The sequence below is a fragment of the Mesoplodon densirostris genome, chromosome 3, assembly GCF_025265405.1.
Source record: "Mesoplodon densirostris isolate mMesDen1 chromosome 3, mMesDen1 primary haplotype, whole genome shotgun sequence".
NCBI lineage: Eukaryota > Metazoa > Chordata > Mammalia > Artiodactyla > Ziphiidae > Mesoplodon > Mesoplodon densirostris.
The window spans coordinates 111,657,579-111,681,230 of NC_082663.1; the positions used below are offsets into that span (position 1 = coordinate 111,657,579).

The window sequence follows — 23,652 nt, forward strand, 5'->3', positions numbered from 1 at the left end:
GTTGTTTTTTTCTTTTTAATCCTCACAATGTTTCAATAAAACTTTGTTAAATTTTGGAAGAGTACGTATTTCAAAGAAATATGTATAACACTGGCTCAAAATGCCTAAGCTTCTCTGGGCAAGAGACAGTCTGACACTTTAAACCCTAGTTAGGAGAAAACAGATATAAGCAAATGTGTTTTTTCTACTATGCTATCTAAGCAGTCTCTTGAGCAATATTATTTTTCTTATACTGGCTAAGCCTAAGCCAGCATGTATTCATTCAGGCCATGCTCCACCAGGCACATTTACTATTAAACATGAAAAATTTTTAATCTAAAGTATTTATCTCTGCTGTTTCTACCAGCCTCTTGTAAGGCTAATATCAATACTAACAAACTGTGCACATAAAACTGGATGATAAAAGCAAAGATAAAAAAGGAAATCAATGTCAGCTAACAGTGATCTCATCAAAAATTGGATTAATACATGAACCTGTCATTACCAGAACGTGCTATGCCACTGTCTCTGTCCTCATTCAGCTCTCTTCCAGGCATGTCCATTGGGTTGCTGTGAACTGCGAATCAAGACAAAACTGTGACTTATAAAATACGGTGCTGTTCAGGTTGATGTTGTTCCTTTTATGTAGCAAACTAAATCATGCTCATCTCATTGCATTCCTTTATTTTTTTCAACAGCATGGCACAAACCCAACACCAAGAGCTATTACTCAGTTGAACAAGCTTTGAGATCTCTCTGAAGATTTGACATATAATATGAAATAATCTATGGTATAATACCTAAAGAAGCAAGGGATGACTAAAATAAGTATTTTAGAAGCATATTCAATGATATATGAATATATTCACAATATACTGCTAAATGAAAAAAAGGCAATCTACTGACCAGTAAGAATGATGGTTGCTGGGGCTAAGTGACTGGTATATGATGGTTGTCTGCTATTCTGCCTATAAAAATGTATGTTTAAAAATTCTCCATAATAAAAATTTTAAGAAAGCTGAACAGTATAACCCCAATTTTGTTTTAAAACAAACAAAAAAACTAAGAAGGTGATTTCCAGTTGACAAGATGGCTAATATATTTTTTTGCCTATTTTTCATATTTTTCAAATTTTCTATAATATATATACATTGTTTGTATCTTACATTTGTAAGAAAAATAAATATTAATTAAAACAAGAAGTTGGATACAACTTCCTGGATACAGAAGCATGAACACACTCTACAATCATCTATTTAATGATGTAAACAAACATAGTCATATATGCCTTTTACAGAATATAACGGTGCTTGTTCATCTAAATTTTAGCTCCAAGAGAAATCATTCTTATGGAATAGTGTAGATCAGAAATTTTACAATAATAGTAAGATAGGATATTTTCTGCGATTGATGAACCATGATACAGAAGCTACTCAGCCATGGAAACAAGATAGTGTCACATTAGAAATTCCACTGGTATTATAAGAAACAACGTTCATACTATATTTTGGTTTAGGATTCTAAAGTTAAAATCATTATTACATAACAAAATAAGAAATGACAAACTGAAATTTCATGAAAATGTCAATTCCACTGATAACTTAGTTTCTGGAAACTTTAAGAACATATTCAGTAGAAAGATATTAAGTTCTTAAACTTTCTAAGCAATGTTTTCTCAACTACACCTTCCCCAACTGCATTTCTCCACTCTCTTGTTTCCACAGCTTAACTATGAATTCTAGACGCTGGGGCACACCAACTAGTCTACCCACACAGCACATGGCAAACCTGCAAAGAAAGAGGCGCTCCTGATCAGGCGGAGCGGACCCTGTTCAGAGAATGCCCGCCTGGGGCTGCAGAACTGTGAAAGACCTACATGGCAGAAACGTAAAATACATATGAAAGAGGGCTGTTAGAGAAGCCACAATGTGTCAGGAATAAAAGGTGAGCTAAGGAAGTACAAAAGCAGACCAACAGATATGGATGGAAACCTTTAAGCAGGTAAGAATAATTCAAGCTGGCTTCCTATTTTTAGAACAGGATGGTTTCCCTCTGGTCATGGCTTATGTCAACATAACAATCTACTAATAAGTCCACATATAATAATAAAAATAAAACATAAATAATAAAAATAAGCTTCCACTATACAAGGTAAAATGTTCAATCCTTTCTCATCTAAAACAATGTTTTTAAAGATTCAAAACAGCACAGTAATGTTATCTATATAATCTGACATTTGCCAAATAAATTTATCTTTTAAAAAGTCAGTTTTAAGATTACAACATTGTGCAACTACAGTTAAGAAGAAAACCACCTAAGCACTTGGCTGAAAAACAGAACACAAAATAAAACAAAGAGCAAATAAAGGGGTCTACTGACAAATAAGTATGAAATTGGTTTTTCTAAACTAGTGGTAAATTATAAAGTAACAGAAGAAACCAAAGTTCCTAGAGCAAGGGTCAGCCACTATGGAAGCAAGAAAGCCAATGCAGCCTGTCAGGGCCAGACTCCCAGCTGCCCAACATAAGTAGCTGCCACACACCTGACCAAGAGAAGATAAGAGACTGAAGACCCAGAGAGGGTAACATTCCAGCCTGGAAGCAAGCAGCTGCGTTACTTGTTAGTTATGCTTCATCAAGATGGCCTAAATAGCCATCTAGGAGGTTTATCTAGGATGGAACTGGGGATTTTTCTGTTTTAAAAGGTGACAAATGTATTTTCCAAATTGCTAATAGGTATTTTTCTAAAACAAGAGTTTCTATAATTATAGTGCATGTGCAGCAAACCTTCCATTTTCATTGTTCAGTTCCTTCTTCATTTTTTCCTAGTTACCTCAAAACTTATCTGCTCTCTTTAATCGCCTTCCCTACCACCTCTTCTTACTCTCAGCATATGACTTTGTCTCGTACAGTATGCATATGTTTGTACACATGAAGAATCACCATATGGGAACTCTCCTTCTCCTACCATGCTATCTCCAAACTTAATCTCCAAACTTAATCAACTTTCATCTCTGCCTCCTTCCTGCCTGAGCAGTAATAACAGGTCACATTATTCAAGTCCCCTTTATGTGCAGGGACTATCTGTGAAAAATCCTGAGAGGTATCTCCCTCCCTCCCTTCCAAAGCTAATTCTTCTAAGTCAGCTAGGCCCTTCCACTTTACCAGTATCACCTCTATCTCCAACCTCATCTTCCTTATAACCTCCTTTTCCATCAACATTTAAATACAGTCAGAACTCTTCTACCTTCTCCCCATATATCTAATCCTATAGTTCAGTAGTTCTTAAAATGTGGTCCAAGGACCCCCTAAGGGGACCCTGCAACCCTTTCAAGGGGTTCTTGAGGACATTCCTTTTTCTAGCTACATATCTATGTGAAACTATATTTTCTTAACACACTTCAACCAAAACAACATATTACAAAAGACTGAATGCAGAAGAAGATATGAGAATCCAGCTGTTTCTATTAAGCCAGACAATAAAAAGTTTTGCAAAAATGTAAAACAATGCTACTCTAAGTTTTCTTGTCTTGGAAAGTATAGTTATTTCAAAACATGTTATTTATATTAACATAAAAAGGGTTATAAGTGTTATTTTTAATGAGTCACTAAGTAAATATTTTAAATTTTTTCTGAATTTTAATTTCTAATACAGTATATATCAATAAATGTAACCTACATACACAAAAGCTCTCTGTGGTCCTCAATAATTTCTACATGTGTAAAAGGGTCCTGAAACCAAGAAGTTTGAGGATGTCTGCTTACATCTTAGAAAAGAAGACTAACCTGAGTCTTTCCTCAACTTTGGCTTCTATTCTCCCCACTGAAACTACTCACATAGGCCACCACCAAAAGCCTTCCTGTTATTTAATGCACTCCATACTATCTTACACTACCTTACATCATATTTGATGCTGACTACATTACACTTTGAACTTTTTTCCCTCAGTTCTCATGATAACACATGCTAAGTTTTTTTTTTCTTAGTCTCCTTTATGTGATTCTCTTCTCCTACTCCATCTTTAAAGCCAGCACTCCCCAGGGTTCTATCCTCAACAATATTTCTCTCTCATTCATTCTTATGCTTTCAATTATCATTTATATGATAATAATTCTCAAATCCATGGTAGAAACTGCTAACAACCTAAAAAAGGATTGTGTTCTCCGTTGCATAACATCAAGTAGTCTGTGGGAAGCAGCCGGCCAGCTAGGGACCATATTTCTCAAACCTCCTTATATACAGGTGAAGCTGTATGATTAGTCACCACCAATGGAATGTGAGCAAAAGTGATGTATATCACTTTCAGGTTGAGGTGGTTTTGAAGGGAATGTGCCTTCTCCATACTCAATCTCTTTCCACTGGCTTTGTGTAGGTGAGCACAACCTTGGAGCCCATATTGTAAAGAAGGTAGAACTCCAAGAAGGAAGGAGACTGGACCTTTAAAACACTGCTTTGAGGAAAATTGTGAGAAAAAACCTCTATTGTTTTAAAACTATTATACATTCATTATCTTACAGCAGCTACCACCAGAATACATCTCTCTAACTAACTACCATGGCTATCTTCACTTGGATATCCTACCAATACTTCCAATTCGACATGCCTAAACCTAAAATCATCAACTCCCAATTTCTCATGTTCCTCCCGGTGAATGGAACCAACATTCATGCAATTACACAACCCAATAGCTCAGTGTCACCCCTGACTCCCCCTCTCCCCTCACCTCTTCTACCTAATTACCAAGTCTTGTCTACTCTATTTCTCCCAACAAAGTTCTCAACAACTCTTTATCCTTATGGACACAATTTTACTCTACGTCCCCATTATCTGTCACTTGGACTGTCATAAGCAGCCTTCTAATATGGGTGTTTTCTCAATCCCACTGGCTCATCTGAATCTATTCCTACAGCAATTAGAATATTCTTTTGCAGATACAAATCTGATCTGATCATGTTTCTACATTGTGAAAACTCTTCTGTTGTTGCCTTGAGAATGCACCACAAAACTCTCCAGCTATAAGAACTGCAAATGGCCAAGCACCCCAGCTGCTGTGTTCTTAAATTCACTGCCATGTTTGTGCAGGGCCACATATCCCACAGGCTGCGCCTAGCCAATGACTAAACACAGTAGCTATAGTAAGGCAGGCCCATTTTGGCAAGACATGGGTCACTTCTGACAACCAACTCTGACTCAAAGACTCATCCACAGCCTTATCAACCCTTCCTTGGACTATATGGCAGGCTGGAACATGTCCACTCAAGCTTTTATTCCTCTCTTTCACTTAAGGCAAACTTGCACCACAATCTGAGGGCTCTCTGAACCCTCCCCAGCTCCCTCTTCATTTCTCTCACCTAGTAATAATAAAATCCTTGCATGTTTAAACCTGTCTTGGCACCTGTTAAAAACCAGGAGGAAGACCCAAACTAACACACCCTCACTGGTACCCAACTGCTTACCCAAAGCATAAGTCCAAATTCCTCAGTGTAACCCAAAATGCCCTTCATGATCTGGCTCTTGCTCACTTCTTTATTTCCTTTTACTTCCTTTACTTATATCCACACTGTGCTCCACCCACACTGATTTGTTCACATTCTTTCCACACTCAATGATCTCTTGCACTAGGTCTGTGCACATGCTCCTGCTTTTTCCTAGAACATTTCTCTTCCCAACTGTCAGGCTAATTCTTCAAGTTTAGGCTCACTTCTTTAAGAAAGCCTTTTGTGATACTCCAAGACTGAACTGGGTGTTCCTTCTCATTTCTATCACAACATGCTCTTAGTTTTGTCCAAAAATTAACTACAGTATACTGTAATTGTATACTGTATTGTATTGCTTGTCTGACTTCCACTAACTAAAAATCTGTTGAGGCAGGAACTGTGTCTGGTTCACCACTGTATTCTCAGGGCCTAGCAGAGTGCTTGGCATATAATAAGTGCTTGATAAGTACTTGTTGATTAATTGGAAATTTAAAGAAAATAAGAAATGGTGCTCAAATATCCTTGATTCACAATTAAGAATGTGCAAGAAAAAGCCATTCATAACAAAGTCTGTGCTTTGTTAAATGCATTAATTTCCTATTCCATGTTAAAACAGAGAAGTTGAGTATATCTAGCAACTATAGTGTACTTTACCTTTATACATGATAATGGATTTGTATTATTAAAATAAACAGCTTTTAATAAGCCCCTTTAGCTTTTAAAAGTATCAAATTATAAAGAAAAAAAGACTTATTTCTGTCACATTTTTACTTTACTAAAATGAATGAACTGGGCTTCCCTGGTGGTGCAGTGGTTGAGGATCTGCCTGCCAATGCAGGGGACACGGGTTCAAGCCCTGGTCTGGGAAGATACCACATGCCGTAGAGCAACTAGGCCCGTGAGCCACAACTACTGAGCCTGCGCGTCTGGAGCTTGTGCTCCGCAACGAGAGGCCATGACAGTGAGAGGCCTGCACACTGTGATGAAGAGTGGCCCCCGCTCGCCACAACTAGAGAAAGCCCTCGCACAGAAACGAAGACCCAGTACAGCCAAAAATAAATAAATAAGCTAATAAATTTTTTTAAATGAATGAACTAATCAAGTTAAGAAAAAGTAGAACTTCTATTTTTCTATAAAATGCATGCTTTCTACAACACGTGTCTGACACTGCAACTAGCCCGTAGTAGGTACTTAATAAATAGCTGCTATTTGAATGAACATGAATTATAAAAAATAATAGGATGCTATACTGTTAAAGGTGGGAAAAAAAGCTGTCTTCTACTAATACGTATAACTGATATTTATTAAAATTAATTACAAATAAAAATTTCCACTAAACAGGGAATGAGTGAAACATTCATCTTATTCTTTTTTTTTTTAACATCTTTATTGGAGTATAATTGCTTTACAATGGTGTGTTTGTTTCTGCTTTATAACAAAGTGAATCAGCTATACATATACATATATCCCCATATCGCCTCCCTCTTGCGTCTCCCTCCCACCCTTCCTATCCCACCCCTCTAGGTGGTCACAAAGCACTGAGCTGATCTCCCTGTGCTATGCGGCTGCTTCCCACTAGCTATCTATTTTACATTTGGTGGTGTATATATGTCCATGCCACTCTGTCACTTCATCCCAGTTTACCCATCCCCTTCCCCACGTCCTCAAGTCCATTCTCTACATCTGCGTCTTTATTCCTGTCCTGCCCCTAGGTTCTTCAGAACCAATTTTCTTTTTTATTTTTCTCTCTCTAATACATTACAGTTCGTTTTGCACTGGAAATATTGTCAGCAGTAATTTATTTGATCTAAGATAAAACAAAGGACCAGAAATTTTAGAAACAGTTTGTCACTTTAAAATGTTGAACTTAAATAACAGACAATAAACTAACCAAATTACTAAATAAGCTTCTATTTTAATAAATCTCTTAAGAAACATCAAATTTGAATATCTGCTCATCTAAATTACAGGTCAAAAAAACAAGCACCATTTTAAAATTACTCTATGGTTAGGGCAAAGAAAAGGGAGGAAGTATAATACCTGTCTCCCTCAGCTGAAATATTCAAAAGAGCTAGTAAGGGCTTTTCACATCAACAAAAGTACTTTTCAAAGATGCATCGAAATTAAAACCAAAAAACAAATTAGGTATTTCTTCAGCAGTTCTCTTTTTTCAGGTACAAAATAAACATTATGTTCAAATATATGAAAATTAAATTTTTCGAATAATACAAATATTACATATACTTGCAATTTAAATCCACTTCCAGTATTTGAAATTCTTTGGTCTTCTAACATTATTAAGAACATTATTATCTACACTATTAAGAACATTTTTAAAACGTATAAAACCGTTTTACCTATATTTCCAAGAAGTCCATTAATAACTGTGTTATTATCAGCCTTTAATGTACTGTTGTCCTGATTGATGAATTCAAGACTGTCTTGCAGCCTAAGTGGGAGGAGAAAAAAATAAATTCCAAATTCGTTTTATGCTCTTAATGGCAATTCTTTGTATACCTCAAATTTTAAGTGTAAAACTTTTTTTTTTAAGTTTTAAGTTTCCCTATTAGTACTATAAACCAACTAATCATTTAAATCAGGGGTTGGCAAACTACACCCTGAGGGTTAAATTAAGTCTGCTGCCTGTTTCTGTAAATAAAGTTTTATTGGAATACAGCCACACCCAAGTGTCTGTCAACAGATGAATGGATAAAAAAAGACTGTCATGTATATATATAGACAGTGGATATTATTCAGCCATGAAAAGAAAAAAAGAGGAAGTCCTGCCATTTGCAACAACTTTGGTCCTTCAGGGCATTATGCTAAGTGAAATAAGTCAGATCGAGAAAGGCAAATGCTGTATGATATCACTTATATGTGGAATCTAAAAAAGCCAATTCCCTAGCGGTCCAGTGGTTAGGACTCTGTGCTTCCACTACAGGGGGCACGGGTTCAATCCCTGATTGGCAAACTAAGATCCTGCAAGCCATGAGGCACGGCCAAAAAATAAATAAATAAATAAAAATTTTAAATTTGTTTAATTAAAAAGAAATTAAAAAGCCGAACTCAGGGGCTTCCCTGGTGGCGCAGTGGCTGAGAGTCCGCCTGCCGATGCAGGGGACACAGGTTCGTGCCCCGGTCCAGGAAGATCCCACATGCCGCGGAGCGGCTGGGCCCGTGAGCCATGGCCGCTGAGCCTGCACGTCCGGAGCCTGTGTTCCACAACGGGAGAAGCCACAACAGTGAGAGGCCCGCGTACCACAAAAAAAAAAAAAAAAAAAAAAGCCGAACTCAGAGATGCAGAGAGCAGAGTGATGGTTACCAGGGACTGGGAGTATGGGAAATGGGGATAAAATGGTCAAAGGGTACAAACTTCTAGTTATAAGATTAACAAGTTCTGGGTGTCTAATATACAGCAAGCTAATTATAGCTAATAATACTGCATTATATCTTGAAAGTTGCTAACAGAGTAAATCTTAAATATTCTCACCACAAAAAAGAAATGGTAATTATGTGACAGGATGGTAGCAGCTAAGGTTATGGTGATAATCACTTTGCAATATATAAATGTATCAAATCAACACGTCATATACTTCAAACTTACATAATGGTGTATGTCAATCATATCTCAACAAAGCTAGGGGAAAAAAATCTGGCCTCCATAAACTTTCAAACTTAAGGGATGGAATAAAATCTGAATTTATGCTGCAATCCTGAAAGCAGCTTATTGGTTTTCATACTTTGCAAACCTTAAAGAATTCATTTCTCCCTTCATCCATAACTACTTACGTATTGAGACTTCCACAGATGCTGCTGCCAGTCCGTGCAGTAAAAACTTTGCTGAGCATAAGCTGTGGAGGGGAACTATGAAGAAAAAGAGAGGGATAGAGAGAGATCAAAACTGAAACACAAGGACCTTTCCAATTTATTACAAATAAAAATGTTTAAGTCACAGAGATGTCACAGCATAGTTACAACAGCCATGAAGTAGCATTAAACCCATAAAACATCATAAACTTAGTATCTGACATGCTCAATCTGAGTGAAGACTATATGAAATTCGCCCATCTTTTAAAAAACTAAACATTCTAAAATGGATTCATCAAGAAAAATCAGAAAAATCCCTCACCGGATCTGATGAATCTTTAAGGTGGAGCCTTTGTAGCTCATTGCTACTGAGCCAAACATCATCTCTCCAAGCATATTGGCATCAGAAGAGCATCGAGAACCCTAAACAATAAGCATTAATAAAATTAAAACATTAATAAAATTGCAGAATTTAAAACCTATTTCAAAAACTGATTTTTATTAAAAATTCCTTTGCTGTATTCTACGTAATGTTTTTTTAAATGATTTTACATTGTATACACTGTTCTGCAGCTTGATTTTCTTCATTTCATTTTCTTCATTTCACAATGTCTTATAGATCTAAGCATATTGTTATACATAGATTCCTTTTGAGAGCTGCATAGTACCCTCCTATATGAAAATACCAGTTTATCAAGTCTGTTCCCCTTACTGACAGGCATTTAAGTTACTTCCTGTTTTTTGCTATTACAAATAACGCTCAAATAAACATTCTTAGCCACATCTTATGCATATGCAATGCTTCTCCAGGACAGATAACAAGAAGTAGAATTCACTGAACATGCTGAACAGATTTTACCACCCCTATTGTGCAAAAAGAAGCATTTGCAAAAGGGGTAACTTGGACATTTTGCATTTTTTTAAAAAGACTTATCTTAAGCATTAGAATGTCTTGTTTGTAAAGAATTCTGATTTAAAAAGTTATTCTTTTCCATTATCCTTTAATTGTCCACATAGGAGTCAAAAAAATCTAAAAATTGACTCATCCATTTGGTTACTATTTATATACTGTGGCAAATACAACTAGTTAACCACCAAATATCTTATTCCTTGTTTTTTGAAGTACAAGTTGTTTCAAGGAAGCAATGTGCCCAAATGAAAAAAACTGCATTTCAGAGCCTCCCTTGCAGATAGAGGATTTCGAGTTGGTCTCTATATTCAAAGAGTTAAACCAGTGGTTGGAGTGGTAGCTTTCAGAACTATCCATTTACATGTATTCAACACAGTCCTGGTCAATGGAATATAAATGGAAATCACTGAAGATGAAGACACCATAAGAGGACGACAAGGCAACAAGTATGTACACAGTAATTCTGGCTAAGTAGAAAGATAAGGAAGCTTTGGTCTCTGAGGCCACCTTGAAGCCCATAAATTATCGAGCCTAGATGGCCTCTCTCCAGACTTGTCATGTGAAGAAACCAATCCCTAATTTGCTTAAGCCACTGTTTCATAGGATATCCCAATGCAATTCATAACCAATACAATTAACATAATAAAACAACTGATGAGAAAGATGACCAAAAAACTATCTAAGGGCTTCCCTGGTGGCGCAGTGGTTGGGAGTCCGCCTGCCGATGCAGGGGTCACGGGTTCATGCCCTGGTCCGGGAAGATCCCACATGCCGCAGAGCAGCTGGGCCCGTGAGCCATGGCCGCTGGGCCTGCGCGTCTGGAGCTTGTGCTCCGCAGCGGGAGAGGCCACAACAGTGAGAGGCCCGCGTACCAAAAAAAAAAAAAAAAACTATCTAAGATAGTAAATGAGGATTATGCACAAATTTCACTATGCCATTCTACCATGGGAAATCAAGAACTAGAAGTTTTTAAAAATACTTAAAAGATTCTTCTGAAGATAACAATAAAGTGATGAGGACCCCCATTTTACAAGTGAAAGCCAGGGAACACATCTACATACTATTTTTCTTTTTATAATGTGATTCTCTTTTACTCTTTTGCTTGTTTACTACCTGCCCTGGGTTAAAAAAAATCTATATATTTACGTTTGTCACCTTTCTTAAAAAGAACATCTTCAAATAGCAATCCATTTCATTATACATACTATGTTCATATTAGTTTTTTAATACATTCATTGACATATTGTTTTTTCTTTCTCAGTGCTATTGTCTTAATTTTATTTTAATAAAGGCACAAAGTTTTTTTTTAAGAAAAAATCACTTCTGATATACCTAGGTTACTACAAGAAGCAACTCTTTTATTCTTGGGATTTGGTTAAGACAAAATTTTTATTTCCTGAAGTCTAGGTATTACGAACATTTTAGAAACAGAGTAGAATAATTTTTTACATGATAAAGTAGTTTATTTTTCTTTAAGATCAACAATACCAATCTTCTTGGCAACCTAAATTGCTTCTGGATAATGACAGAAATGAGAACCTTCTCTTACAAGCTCATTTTTGTTACAATGCATCTAACTCCATTCTTATTTTGACTAAAAATAATAATTCTTACATTAAACGAGCTATACAAATTTAAATATCAAGTCATTTAAACATTTTAATATTATAATTAGAAAAGAATTCTCAGAAGGCAAAATACAGTAAAAATACATTGGTGTATAAATTTTATGAAACCACATACTTTGCTATTAAACGTTCTCTCTGCCTGCTCTAATACATACCAAATAGTTATCATGAATATCACTGACATGTTATATATTTTAATGTGACATAATCTATAATGAAGAATATAATTAAGAAAATGCTATTATCTTTAATGCTTTTTTAAAAAGGCTCTTACTTAAAAGTTCAATTCTTTGTAAGTACTCATTGCTGAAAGCAATAATCTGTTAATACCCCGTAAATCAAAAATAATGTTCTAGTTACCTGAAATAACACTCTATCAAGTGTAGTGAACTATATGCATAATAATTCAATGCCTTCTTGCTAAAAAAACAGATTTCCAAGACCATAATGAACCTACTACCAGAATATCTAGACATATAACCTGGGAACCTGTACTTAAAAAAAACTCTAGGGATTTTTGATGCAAAATGAGAATTATAATCACTCAGTGCTTCAGGGTTTCTACAGTCTGGATCCATTTGCTAATACTATTTAACTGCATAACATTAGGAAGAAAGGCAAGTTTGTACAGCTGATCAAATTAGAAAACTTGTAAATTGGCATAAGTATAATGATCCTACATAGCACAGCACTATTAGGAACTTGTTAGGGTAACATGCTTAAGATGGAAGAGGAATAGAGGAGGCCAGACAGAACTATGTAGATATTAGGACTACATACTATGTAGGTAGTCCTAACATCTGGACTTTTATAACTTCGAAGCTGTTCCACATATACTGTCATGTTGATATGGTATAAGGGTTAGTTTCTATCCAAAAACAATTTACCTAATTATAAATAATTTAAAGGTCCAGGATTCTATTTTGGTACTGCTAAATGTAAAATACCTGTGATTCATTCATGCAAACTTGAACGACACAAATTCACATTAGATGACATTTGCTTATTTGAAACCAAGTACTGATCCTATGTAAAATATAACAACATGACAAGTTTATAGAGAAGTTCCTATATAGTCAAATGATTGGTTAATTCCGTATTTTAAAAGAAGAGCCACATTAATTTTGAAAAATGAAAATGTACATTTCTATACTTCAGCCATATTTTAATTTCATACTACAGCTGACTTGTATTATATTTATCTTCATATTTCAATAATTAAAAAGTGTATAAAATAAGAAATTATTCTGGTAGCCTAAAAAATATGAAAAGGGAAATAAAAAGGAGAAAATGCCCCTGCTACCTGTGCCCAAAGCTCTCTATGCTTCCCCTATCCTAAGATTTATCAAAGTTCATAAACTTACCTACTTAATTATCTGTCTCCCCAGCTATACTGTAAGCTCCAGGAGGGTAAGCACTAGTCCCTGTTACATCCTCAGTCCCTAGGATGGCATACAACACATTGTAGGTACTCAAAAATACTTGTGAATGAATAAAAGACATCAGTGATCTTACCTGGTACTTAGGACACTGGTCTTTTACATCAGAAGATGAAGTCATGGAACTATCTAAAGAGGAAGAACTGTCTCCTCCAGGTTTCAGTTGGCAGCATTTCCCAAAGACTTTAACTTGAGCATCACTACAGAGTTTCTGAAATGGAGACATTATTCCCATTCATATTTTAACAGATTTTTCCACCATATATAAATTATAGCATAAAAACCTTTGGAAAAACCAAGGATGAAATAATTCAAAATAACATAACCTTAATATAATGACTATTTGCATTTTACTGTATTTTCTCCAGTACTGTTTTCTATTCTTTGTCTCATAGCTATAATAATATTTGTGGCATTTTTTAACTGTACTTTACTCACCAAAATTATTAAAACATGGGAATTTTTCTATATTACAATGGTCTACACAATGTTCATTGTTGGGACTTAATTATATACTGCAGCAGTTTTCAAATTATTTGATCTCAAAAACCTATTCATGCTCTTAACAATTATTTAGGATCCCAAAGGCATTTTGTTTATGTGTGATGTATGTATCAATATTTTCCCATATTAGAAATTAAAATTGAGGAATTTTTAAATATTTATAAATTTATTTAAATATAACAATATGGGCTCCCCTGGTGGCGCAGTGGTTGGGAGTCCGCCTGCCAATGCAGAGGACACGGGTTCGTGCCCCGGTCTGGGAGGATCCCACATGCTGCGGAGCGGCTGGGCCCGTGAGCCATGGCCGCTGAGCCTGCGCATCCGGAGCCTGTGCTCCGCAACGGGAGAGGCCACAGCAGTGAGAGGCTCGCATACCACAAAAAAAAAATATATATATATATATATATATAACAATATACCCATTACAAGCTAATGTAAGTAATATATTTTAATGGAAAAAAACTGGGGAGATGTAGGAATAGGAAGAGAAATGCAAATGAGACATATTTCAATGTATGTTCATATATATGTAAGTTTAATCTTTTGAAATGAGAATGCATCCATGTATTGGACAGTTACATTTTTTTTTTTTTTTTTTTTCTTTTTGCGGTATGTGGACCTCTCACTGTTGTGGCCTCTCCCGTTGCGGAGCACAGGCTCCGGATGCGCAGGCCCAGCGGCCATGGCTCACGGGCCCAGCCGCTCCGCGGCATATGGGATCCTCCCAGACCGGGGCACGAACCCGTATCCCCTGCATCGGCAGGCGGACTCTTAACCACTGCGCCACCAGGGAGGCCCTGGACAGTTACATTTTTAATAATAGCTGAGCTTAGGACCAGAAGGCTGTATTGTCTAGCATGGAAGAAGAATGTATTTCAATTCTTTGCTTTAGAAATAGAGACACAGACATAGAGAACAGATGTATGGATGTATGGATAGGATACCAAGGGGGAAAGGGGTGGGGTGGAAGGATTTGGGAGTTTGGGATTGACACATATACACTACTGCCCTATTGATACTATGTATAAAATAGACAGCTGATGGGAACATACAGTATAGCACAGGGAACTCTACTTAATTCACTGTGGTATCCTAAATGGCAGGGAAAACCAAAAGGGAGGGGATATATGCATATGCATGGCTGATTCATTTTGCTGTGCAATAGAAGCTAACACAACATTGTAAAGCAACTAGATGCCAATAAAAATTAATTAATAAAAAAAATTTTTTTTGCTTTATTCCTCTTGTTCTCCTCTCCCTCCCAAACAGGTTCTAGAGCTTTCACTGCTCACAACTACCAAAGTTGCAATCCACCAAGTTCTGATACTCCTAAAAACATTGCAATGCTTTATCACATTTACCAGTATGTTCATTCTTCAAAACCCAGCTGGCCTGACTTATCTACTATTGCAAACCACCACTTACCAGTCAACAAAAGTAACTGAGTACTATGTGTACCAAGCACTAGGGAAAAGAAGTGAATAAAACAGTTCTTTTCCTCGTGGAGCTAACAATCTAACAGGAGGAGATATTTAACAAATAGACAAATTAGTATAATTAAATACATTATTTCAAATATGTCTAATAAAAGTAATAATGATAGCAACAGTTAACTCACATAGCACCTAGTATCTGGTCAGGTACTCTTCTGTTTTACATATATTTACTCTTTTATTCCTCACAACAACTCTATGAAGTAAGTACTATTATTATCCCCATTTTACAGACAAAGAGATTAAGGAGCAATGATGTTTATGTGAACTGTTCAAGAAAGAACTTAACTTAGCCTAGGCACATCAGAAATGATATTTAAACTGGAACTACAAAAAAGCATAGGAGTTAAGGTGAAAGAAGAATGGGAGGGCTAGAAAGACATTCCAGGCTGAGGTAACTATATATGTCCAATCTCTGAAACAAGAAGCAATTTGCTAGAGGGAAGAAAGGGACAAACATATATCAATTCCAGGACTGAAGCATAATTTCTGCTCCTAGAAGGCCAATGTCTACTGTGCCATGTCCCCTCACTAGACCATCTTCCAACAAAGTTGTTGCTGCTTGGTTTCAAAAAAGCCATAACTTAAGAATGGGAAAGAGAAAAGACACTGTACAGAGAAAGGGGTAGGGGTGTAGGGGTGTAGGTGTGTGTGTGTGTGTGTGTGTGTGTGTGTGTGTGTCTCACAGCTTTTACATACACTTCTATGCACAATGTCTTATTGATCTAAAATCTCTAAAACAGGACAATCAAACTAAGTCAGAATTGAAATACACATAACATGCCTTTCCCAATGTTTAATGTGCATCTGCATTATACATTAACCAGATCCCCTCAAGGTAGGAGGATGTAATCAACTTTGAGAAAAACAGTCTCTTTCTTCTAATGCCAGCATTGTAATTTTTAAAATTAATATTCCTTTCCCATCCTGTACAGGGGATCACACTGACTAAAGGCTCATTCTGTATGTGCATACCTGACTAAAAAAAATCTCTGATGAACTTTATAATTTTAACTTGTGAATATGATACATGATTCTTTCTCTCAAAAATGCATGCCTCTCTAACTCCTGACCAGTGGAACAATTCTCAGAGCTTCTGAAAATCTGTCTCCCACGTTACAATCCTCAGTTTGGCTCAAATAAAATGATCTTTATTTCTTCTTAGCTTAATTGTTAATTGAATTTTCATCGATACAAAGAAATCTAGATCCCACTCTTTACCCTTTTCCCCACTCCACACATTGCCAATAAGTAAAATCATTTTTATTGGCTTACTATTATCCTTCCAGTATCTCTGTTTTCAAATATAAGCATATTCCTTTTCCTTTTCTCTTACAGAAAAAGTGATTCAGTTCTGCCGTTGCTTTATTTTCCACTAATATCATAGAGAATCTTTCCATCTATCTTTAGAAGTCTTCCTCATTGTTTTTTTCAAAAAAATACAGCTACACAGTATTCCAGTGTGTGAATATACTATAGCTTATTTAACCAGTCATCTGTTAATAACCCTGCCAGTGGAACTGCTGGGTCAAAACATAAATACACATAATTTTGGTAGATACTGCCAGACTACCCCTCCAAGGATGTCATTTCACTCACTCACTTTAACAGCAAAGTACTGTCATGCAACATTTGGGTTTTTGCCAATCTAAAAGGAAAGAACTAAAATCACAAGATAGTTTTAATTTTCATTTCCTTATTATGAATGAGAGGAAGAATCTTATTAAATGTGTAATGGTCACCTGTAGGTGAACTCCCTGGTCTTATCCTTCACCTAATTTTCTACTGAATGGTTCTCTTGTCTTGATTTCTAGGAATTTTTTATATAGAAAGATTACCAGCTGGTTTTATATCCTATAAAAATGTTTTCCCAGGGTATCGTTTACCTTCTAATTTTCCTCATGGTAGTTTTTTTCTTTTTTCTTTGTTTGCTTTTGCTTTGTTTTGCTCACCATCCAAGTTATTTCCGTTTCTTTTTTTATTTGGTTGTCAAATGTGTAAGTCTTTTAACTTTATGGCTTCTGCATTTTGAGCAATAGCTAAAAGCTGCTTTCCACTCCACAGATACATAGGAAGTCATGTTATCTTTTTGTAAGGTCACAGTTTTATTTTTTTTACATTTAAATGTTTGATATACTTGAGATATGAATCTAAGTTTATCTTTCTTATAATTGGCTAATTATCTCAATACCATTTATTAATCTTTACCCTGATTTAAGATGATGCCTTTATCATATATTAAATTCCTACATGTATTTAGATCTACTTCTGATCCTCTATTTCATTCCATTAGTCTATTGATCTATTTATGTTCTAATAATATATTCTTTTAATTATTGAGACTTTAGAGTGCATTTTTCAAATCTGGTAGAACTTACTCAACCTCACTACTCTTTCTTTTTCAGTTTTCCAACCTATTACTGCTAATTTCTTTCCATTTGAACTTTAGAATCTGCTATCTAATTCCAGATACCACCACCCACCAAAAATAATAATAATAACAACAACAATAAGGTTGGCATTTTTATGGAGATAGCATTATTTTACAAAGCAACTTAGAGAGAATGGACAACTTTATAACATTGAGTATTAACCAAAAATATATTTTGTCTTTTCATTTGCTCAAGTGAGCTTTTATGTACCTCAGGAGATTTTTAAAGTTCTAAACATATAGATTTTGTTAAGTTTATGAAAAGGCATTTTTTAATTGCTATTTTATTCATTTTTTTAAGGTGCTAAAAAATAATTTTATTGAGTTCCCAAATGCTTAAAGCACTTGTCCTTTTTTACTTAGAAGCCCCCATGCTCTTTCCTTTTTTTTTTTTTTAACATCTTTATTGGAGTATAATTGCTTTCCAATGGTGTGTTAGTTTCTGCTTTATAACATAGTGAATCAGCTATACATATACATATATCCCCGTATCTCCTCCCTCTTGCGTCTCCCTCCCACCCTCCCTATCCCACAAAATTGCTATTTTAAATGGAGCCTTAACTTCCTTCATACTTCCAATTGGAAGTTATTTGTATATACTGAGTTTACTGATTTCTGTATATTAACTTTTATATAGATTCAATTACCTAACCAAATCCTATGTTCCGAATCTGATATCACAATTACGATTCAACTACTGGCACTTGTACAATGCTTCTGAGTGTACAAAACTCTAACACATTAAAATTTATATTCACCTTTCCAAAGTTATTTGAATCTGCTAATGTACAACTTTATTCTTGTATATAACCAATGAAGGCTGAAACATGTGAGTGACTATGTAACTTCACTGGGAACACATGCGCTGGATTATTGTTAACACAGAAATAATGACCAAGATAAAGATAGTATCATATGATCAAATCACACTTGATCCATTTGGCTATATCAGTGTTCAAAGAAACCACATCTCAATAATTTTTACATTTCAACTAGATGATGAATAAGGTCTGAGGATCAAAACTAAAAAAATAAAAATAAACTTTTATAAAAGAGAGAAGTTTCTTGGGCTTCCCTGGTGGCACAGTGGTTGAGAGTCCGCCTGCCGATGCAGGGGACACGGGTTCGTGACCCAGTCCGGGAAGATCCCACATGCCGCGGAGCGGCTGGGTCCGTGAGCCAAGGCCGCTGAGCCTGCGCGTCCAGAGCCTGTGCTCCGCAACCAGAGAGGCCACAGCAGTGAGAGGCCCACGTACCACAAAAAAAAAAAAAAAAAAAAGAGAGAGAAGTTTCTTGATTAAAATCACTGAATGTTCGAGTCATTTTTCACAGAATATAACAGAATTAGAAAATAAATGTTCTGAGAAAGCTATACATTGATTAATATAATTTTATTTCAGCACTGTAAGACAATATTCAGGAAACTGCTAATGCCTAAACTATCTCATCATTATGTATGGACCCAAAATATTGTGTAGGAAGTTTAAAATGATCATTTACATCACACAGTCCCTCTTTGCCTATACAGAACTGACATGATTTGATGTTCCAAGGGTATAAGTACAGTAAAGTAGATGAAAAAAATCACTTTATGATTCCAACAGCTCACAATTTGGGAAAAAACCATGTGTTCTGTAGTGTTCAAAAGGAACATATAAAATCTTCATTAAAGTATTTACAGGATTTTGATAATAAACTTCCTAACTTTTAATTAAAGCTGATCAAAATATGTCCTGAGTATTTACCATGTGTGAGGCAGTGTGCTGTTTAGGAAACAAAGGTGAATAACAGACAAATTTTTAACTTTTTTTTGCAATTTAATAACAAATAAACATACAAATACAGCTCTGATATAGAAGTCTATGAAAGACTATAAACAAAGGACTATGAGAAATACAGCTATGATATAGAAGGTCTATGAAAGACTATAAACAAAGGACTATGAGAATTCTTATGTAGCAGAAAAGAGAAATCAGAAAGGATTCATAAAGTTGTGATACAATAAACCTTGAAAGAAGATAAATCTTCATCTAGGGAGATAGCACATAATATGAGGATATATAAAACAACTGAGACTGGAAATATTCAAGGCTGTTTGATTTCTAGTCACTGATGAGTCTAGAGGAAAGTTTGAAAAAGTAGAAGCAGGCTTACAAGAAAATTTCAGAAGACTGAGCAATGAGTGGATGGTATGAGCTTAGAGCTGGTAGACAGATTACTACTGAGAGACTAAGAGACACAGAGAAGAGACTAAGAGATGCAAAGGAGAGATTGAGCTGAGACACTGAGGAGAGCCGGAGAGAGAGTGAGGCAGAGAGACTAAGATACACCAACAAACACTGAGAAGGACAAAAAAAGACAGAGACAGAAAAAGACAGAAGGGCATATAAATAAAGGAGAAAGTAAAAGGATAATTATTTTGTTGGTGTTGGGCAAAGAGGCTTTGTGAAGATTTGCAGGCAAAGAAAAAAGCTAACAGAGGGAATAAGGAGATATCAGATGGAGAGAAGACTAATGAGACTAATGAAGCATCATTTCAGAAAAGGTGGGCAGAAAGCATTCAAGAAACAGCATGACACGAGACTCACAAGGCTGTTTAAGACAAAAGGGAAGAATGCTAAAGAAACACAATGAATAACATCAAGAGAAATAGTAAAGGAGAAGTTATATGCTGCAATTCAATGGAACATCATCAAGCACACAAAAAAACTTCAATAAATATTTGCTAAAGAAATCACCAAGAGAGTATTGATTGTCAACCTGTCAGTCTTAGCCAAGTTCTGCTGAGCTATTAGCAGTCTAAATACAAAAAAAAATGCTTATCACATTTGCAGCTAGCCTTAGATTTCAACTGTCTGCTTGACTATCTACGATTCTATGACTCTTAGGCATCTCACCACTCAGCTATTCAAACCAAAATGGTGAATTCAACAAATGCTTCCTTCTCCTTCATCCCCCCAAATCCAACCATTCTCTAAGTAACAAGGTGATTTTTTCACTATTTTTAAAAAATTGACATATAAGTGACAACAGCATTATATTCATTTCAGATATATGACATAATGATGCAGTATTTGTAATATATATTATGAAATGATCTCCATAATGTCTACTTAACATCCATCACTATGCATAGTTACAAAAAATTTTTTTCCTTGTTATGAGATCTTTTAAGATCTACTCTTTTAGCAACTTTCAAATATACAATACAGTATTATTAATTATAGTGACCATATGTACATTACATTCCCATAACTTATTTATTTTATAACTGGAAACCTATATTTTTTACCCTCTTCACCCATTTTCCCCACTCCCCACACCTGCCTCTGGCAACCACCTATCTGTTCTCTGTATCTACGAGTTCAGTTTTTTTTAGATTCCACGTATAAGTGAGATCATACAGTATTTGTCTTTCTGTGTCTGACTCGTTTCACTTAGCATAATGCCCTCAAGGTCTATCCATGCTGTCAAATACAGGAAGGTTTCCTTCTTTTTTATGGCTGAATTATATGTATTTTTTTCTTTATCCATTCATTCATCAATGGGCACTTAGGTTGCATCCATGTCTTGGCTATTATAAATAATGCTGCAGTGAACACTGGAGTGCATAGATCTTTTCAAGTTAGTGTTTTTATTTTCTTTGGACCCAGTAGTGGAGCTGCTGGATCATATGGCAATTCTATCTTCAATTTTTTGAGGATTCTCCATACTGTTCTCCGTTGTGGCTACATCAATTACATTCCCACAGACAGTGCACAAGGGTTCTCTTTTCTCCACACCCTTACCAACATTCGTCATTTCTTGTCTTTTGGTAATAGCCATTCTAACAACTGTAAGGTGATACACAATTGCAGTTCTGATTTGCATTTCCCTGATGATTAGTGATGTTGAGCACCTCTTCATGTACCTGTTGGCCAACTCTATGTCTTCTTTGGAAACTGTCCATTCAGATCTTCTGCCCACTTTTCAATTAGATTGTTTGTTTTTTGCTATTGAGTTGTATGAGTTCTTCATATATTTCAGATATTAACCCCTTACCCAATACATGATTTACAAATATTTTCTCAACTTGGTAGGTTGCCTTTTCATTTTGTTGATGGTTTTCCTTGCTGTGCAGAACTGTTTCAGTTTGATGTAGTCTCACTTGTTAATTTTTTATTTTGTTGCCTTTGCTTCTGGTCTCACATCCAAGAAAATCATTGCAAAGACCAGTGTCAAGTAGTTTACTGCCTATGTTTTATTCTAGGAGTTTTATGGTTACAAGTCTTATGTTCAAGTCTTTAATCCATTTTGAGTTAGTTTTTGTGTATGGTGTTAAAGAGCAGTCTAGTTTCATTCTTTTGCATGTGGCTGTCCAGTTTTTCCAACATCATTTATTGAAGAGACTGTCCTATCCCACTGCATATTCCTTGGCTCCTTTGTTGTAAATTAATGCACCACGTATGTGTGAGTTTATTTCTGGACTCTCTACCCAAGTGATTTTTTGAAACATAAACCAGATCCCTTCAATGGCTTCCCACTACATTTAGAATATAATCTACACTTCTAACCCAGAGACCTATGAGGCCCTGAATATTCTGGCTCCTGTTCCATCTCTCTCCAATTTCATTTCTAGCTACTTTACAGACTACTTTACTATCACTCCAGCCAAACTGGCCTTCTTTTAGATCCTTCAATTCACTAAGCTCCTAAGTCACCCTGTAGACTGCATTTGCTGGTCCTGCTTAAAGGAATACTCATCCCCTATACCATGCTTTCAATTTCTTGAGATCTCAGGTTGAACGTCACTACCTCAGTCAGATCTTCCTAATACCCCTACAACCAAACTAATAAAAAAATGGGTTCCTGGGCTTCCCTGCTGGCGCAGTGGTTGAGAGTTCGCCTGCCGATGCAGGGTACACGGGTTCGTGCCCCGGTCCAGGAAGATCCCACATGCCGCAGAGCGGCTAGGCCTGTGAGCCACGGCCGCTGAGCCTGCGCGTCCGGAGCCTGTGCTCCACAACGGGAGAGGCCACAACAGTGAGAGGCCCACATACCACAAAACAAAACAAAACCAAAAAATGGGTTCCTTCCTGTGGAATCTCATAAGAATTCTGTATGTTTCTTTCACAGTACCCAATCACAATTTGGAATTATTTATTTGTTTGTTTGTTCAATGTTCACCTCCCTAAGAATGTCTAATTGCAGGCACCAAGAGGGTAGAGATTGCTAAATCTCCAAGAGCCTAGTACTCTGTAAATACTTAGTCATTTGCACAACCAAACAAACTTTAAGAAAATTTTGCAATGTTTTTTTTCTTGTCAGATTGAAAAAAGTGTCCAGAGAATGGCTAAGAAATCTAAACAAAAAACAATCTCCAGAAAATTAAGAAATGTGTTACTAGTCAGAAGAACATCATAAAACCTGACAATCAAAATAACTCAAAAATTAGGCAAGTATTTATTATATGCCACCTAAGTAGATGATGAGGATGCTATTATAAGTAAAACAGACCACGTCCAATGTATCAAATTTTTCTAAGAACACAAAATCTCAAATACAAACTCCCAAGTCTCGAAAAATAAATAGCTTCCCTATTAAAATATAACTTTTTGTCTATTAAAAGTCAATTCTAGTTGTTTACTGAAATGTTAGTGAAAATTGTCAGTTTAAGGTAGGAGAGAAAACACAATTCCAGGCTTCCATTTCCAGATTATAGATCCAGGTGATGGAGAGTCTTTACATCTGAAAGTTTAATAGAAGTAGCAGCAGCAAAACAATAGCAATCACTTGGGTTTTCTTGGATGACCAAGTGAATGGCATTTGTTACTGCTAAACTAGTCATTAAATATTTCAAAATATGATGTTCAAAGTCAACAGAATAGATGTTCTTGCTACTGCTGTATAGTATGGGAAAATATGATGAACTAAGGGCTACAGATTTAACTTGCTTTGTACCTTCAGACAAATACTTTCACCTCTCTAGGTCACACTTTCCACAA

The 23,652-nt window shown here is 35.9% G+C and overlaps 1 protein-coding gene across 2 annotated transcripts in view; it reads right to left on the reverse strand.

Moving 5' to 3' along the window:
- FNIP1 (folliculin interacting protein 1) overlaps positions 1-23,652 on the reverse strand; it is a 133,626-nt gene that overhangs the window by 55,090 nt on the left and 54,884 nt on the right. For both annotated transcript variants that reach the window (XM_060093322.1, XM_060093321.1), the window contains exons 3-7: positions 13,317-13,451; positions 9,586-9,686; positions 9,246-9,320; positions 7,814-7,905; positions 485-556 (exon numbers count right to left, since the gene is read on the reverse strand). In XM_060093322.1, the coding sequence (XP_059949305.1) occupies positions 485-556; positions 7,814-7,905; positions 9,246-9,320; positions 9,586-9,686; positions 13,317-13,451 (475 nt within the window). The remainder of the gene's footprint in view (positions 1-484; positions 557-7,813; positions 7,906-9,245; positions 9,321-9,585; positions 9,687-13,316; positions 13,452-23,652) is intronic.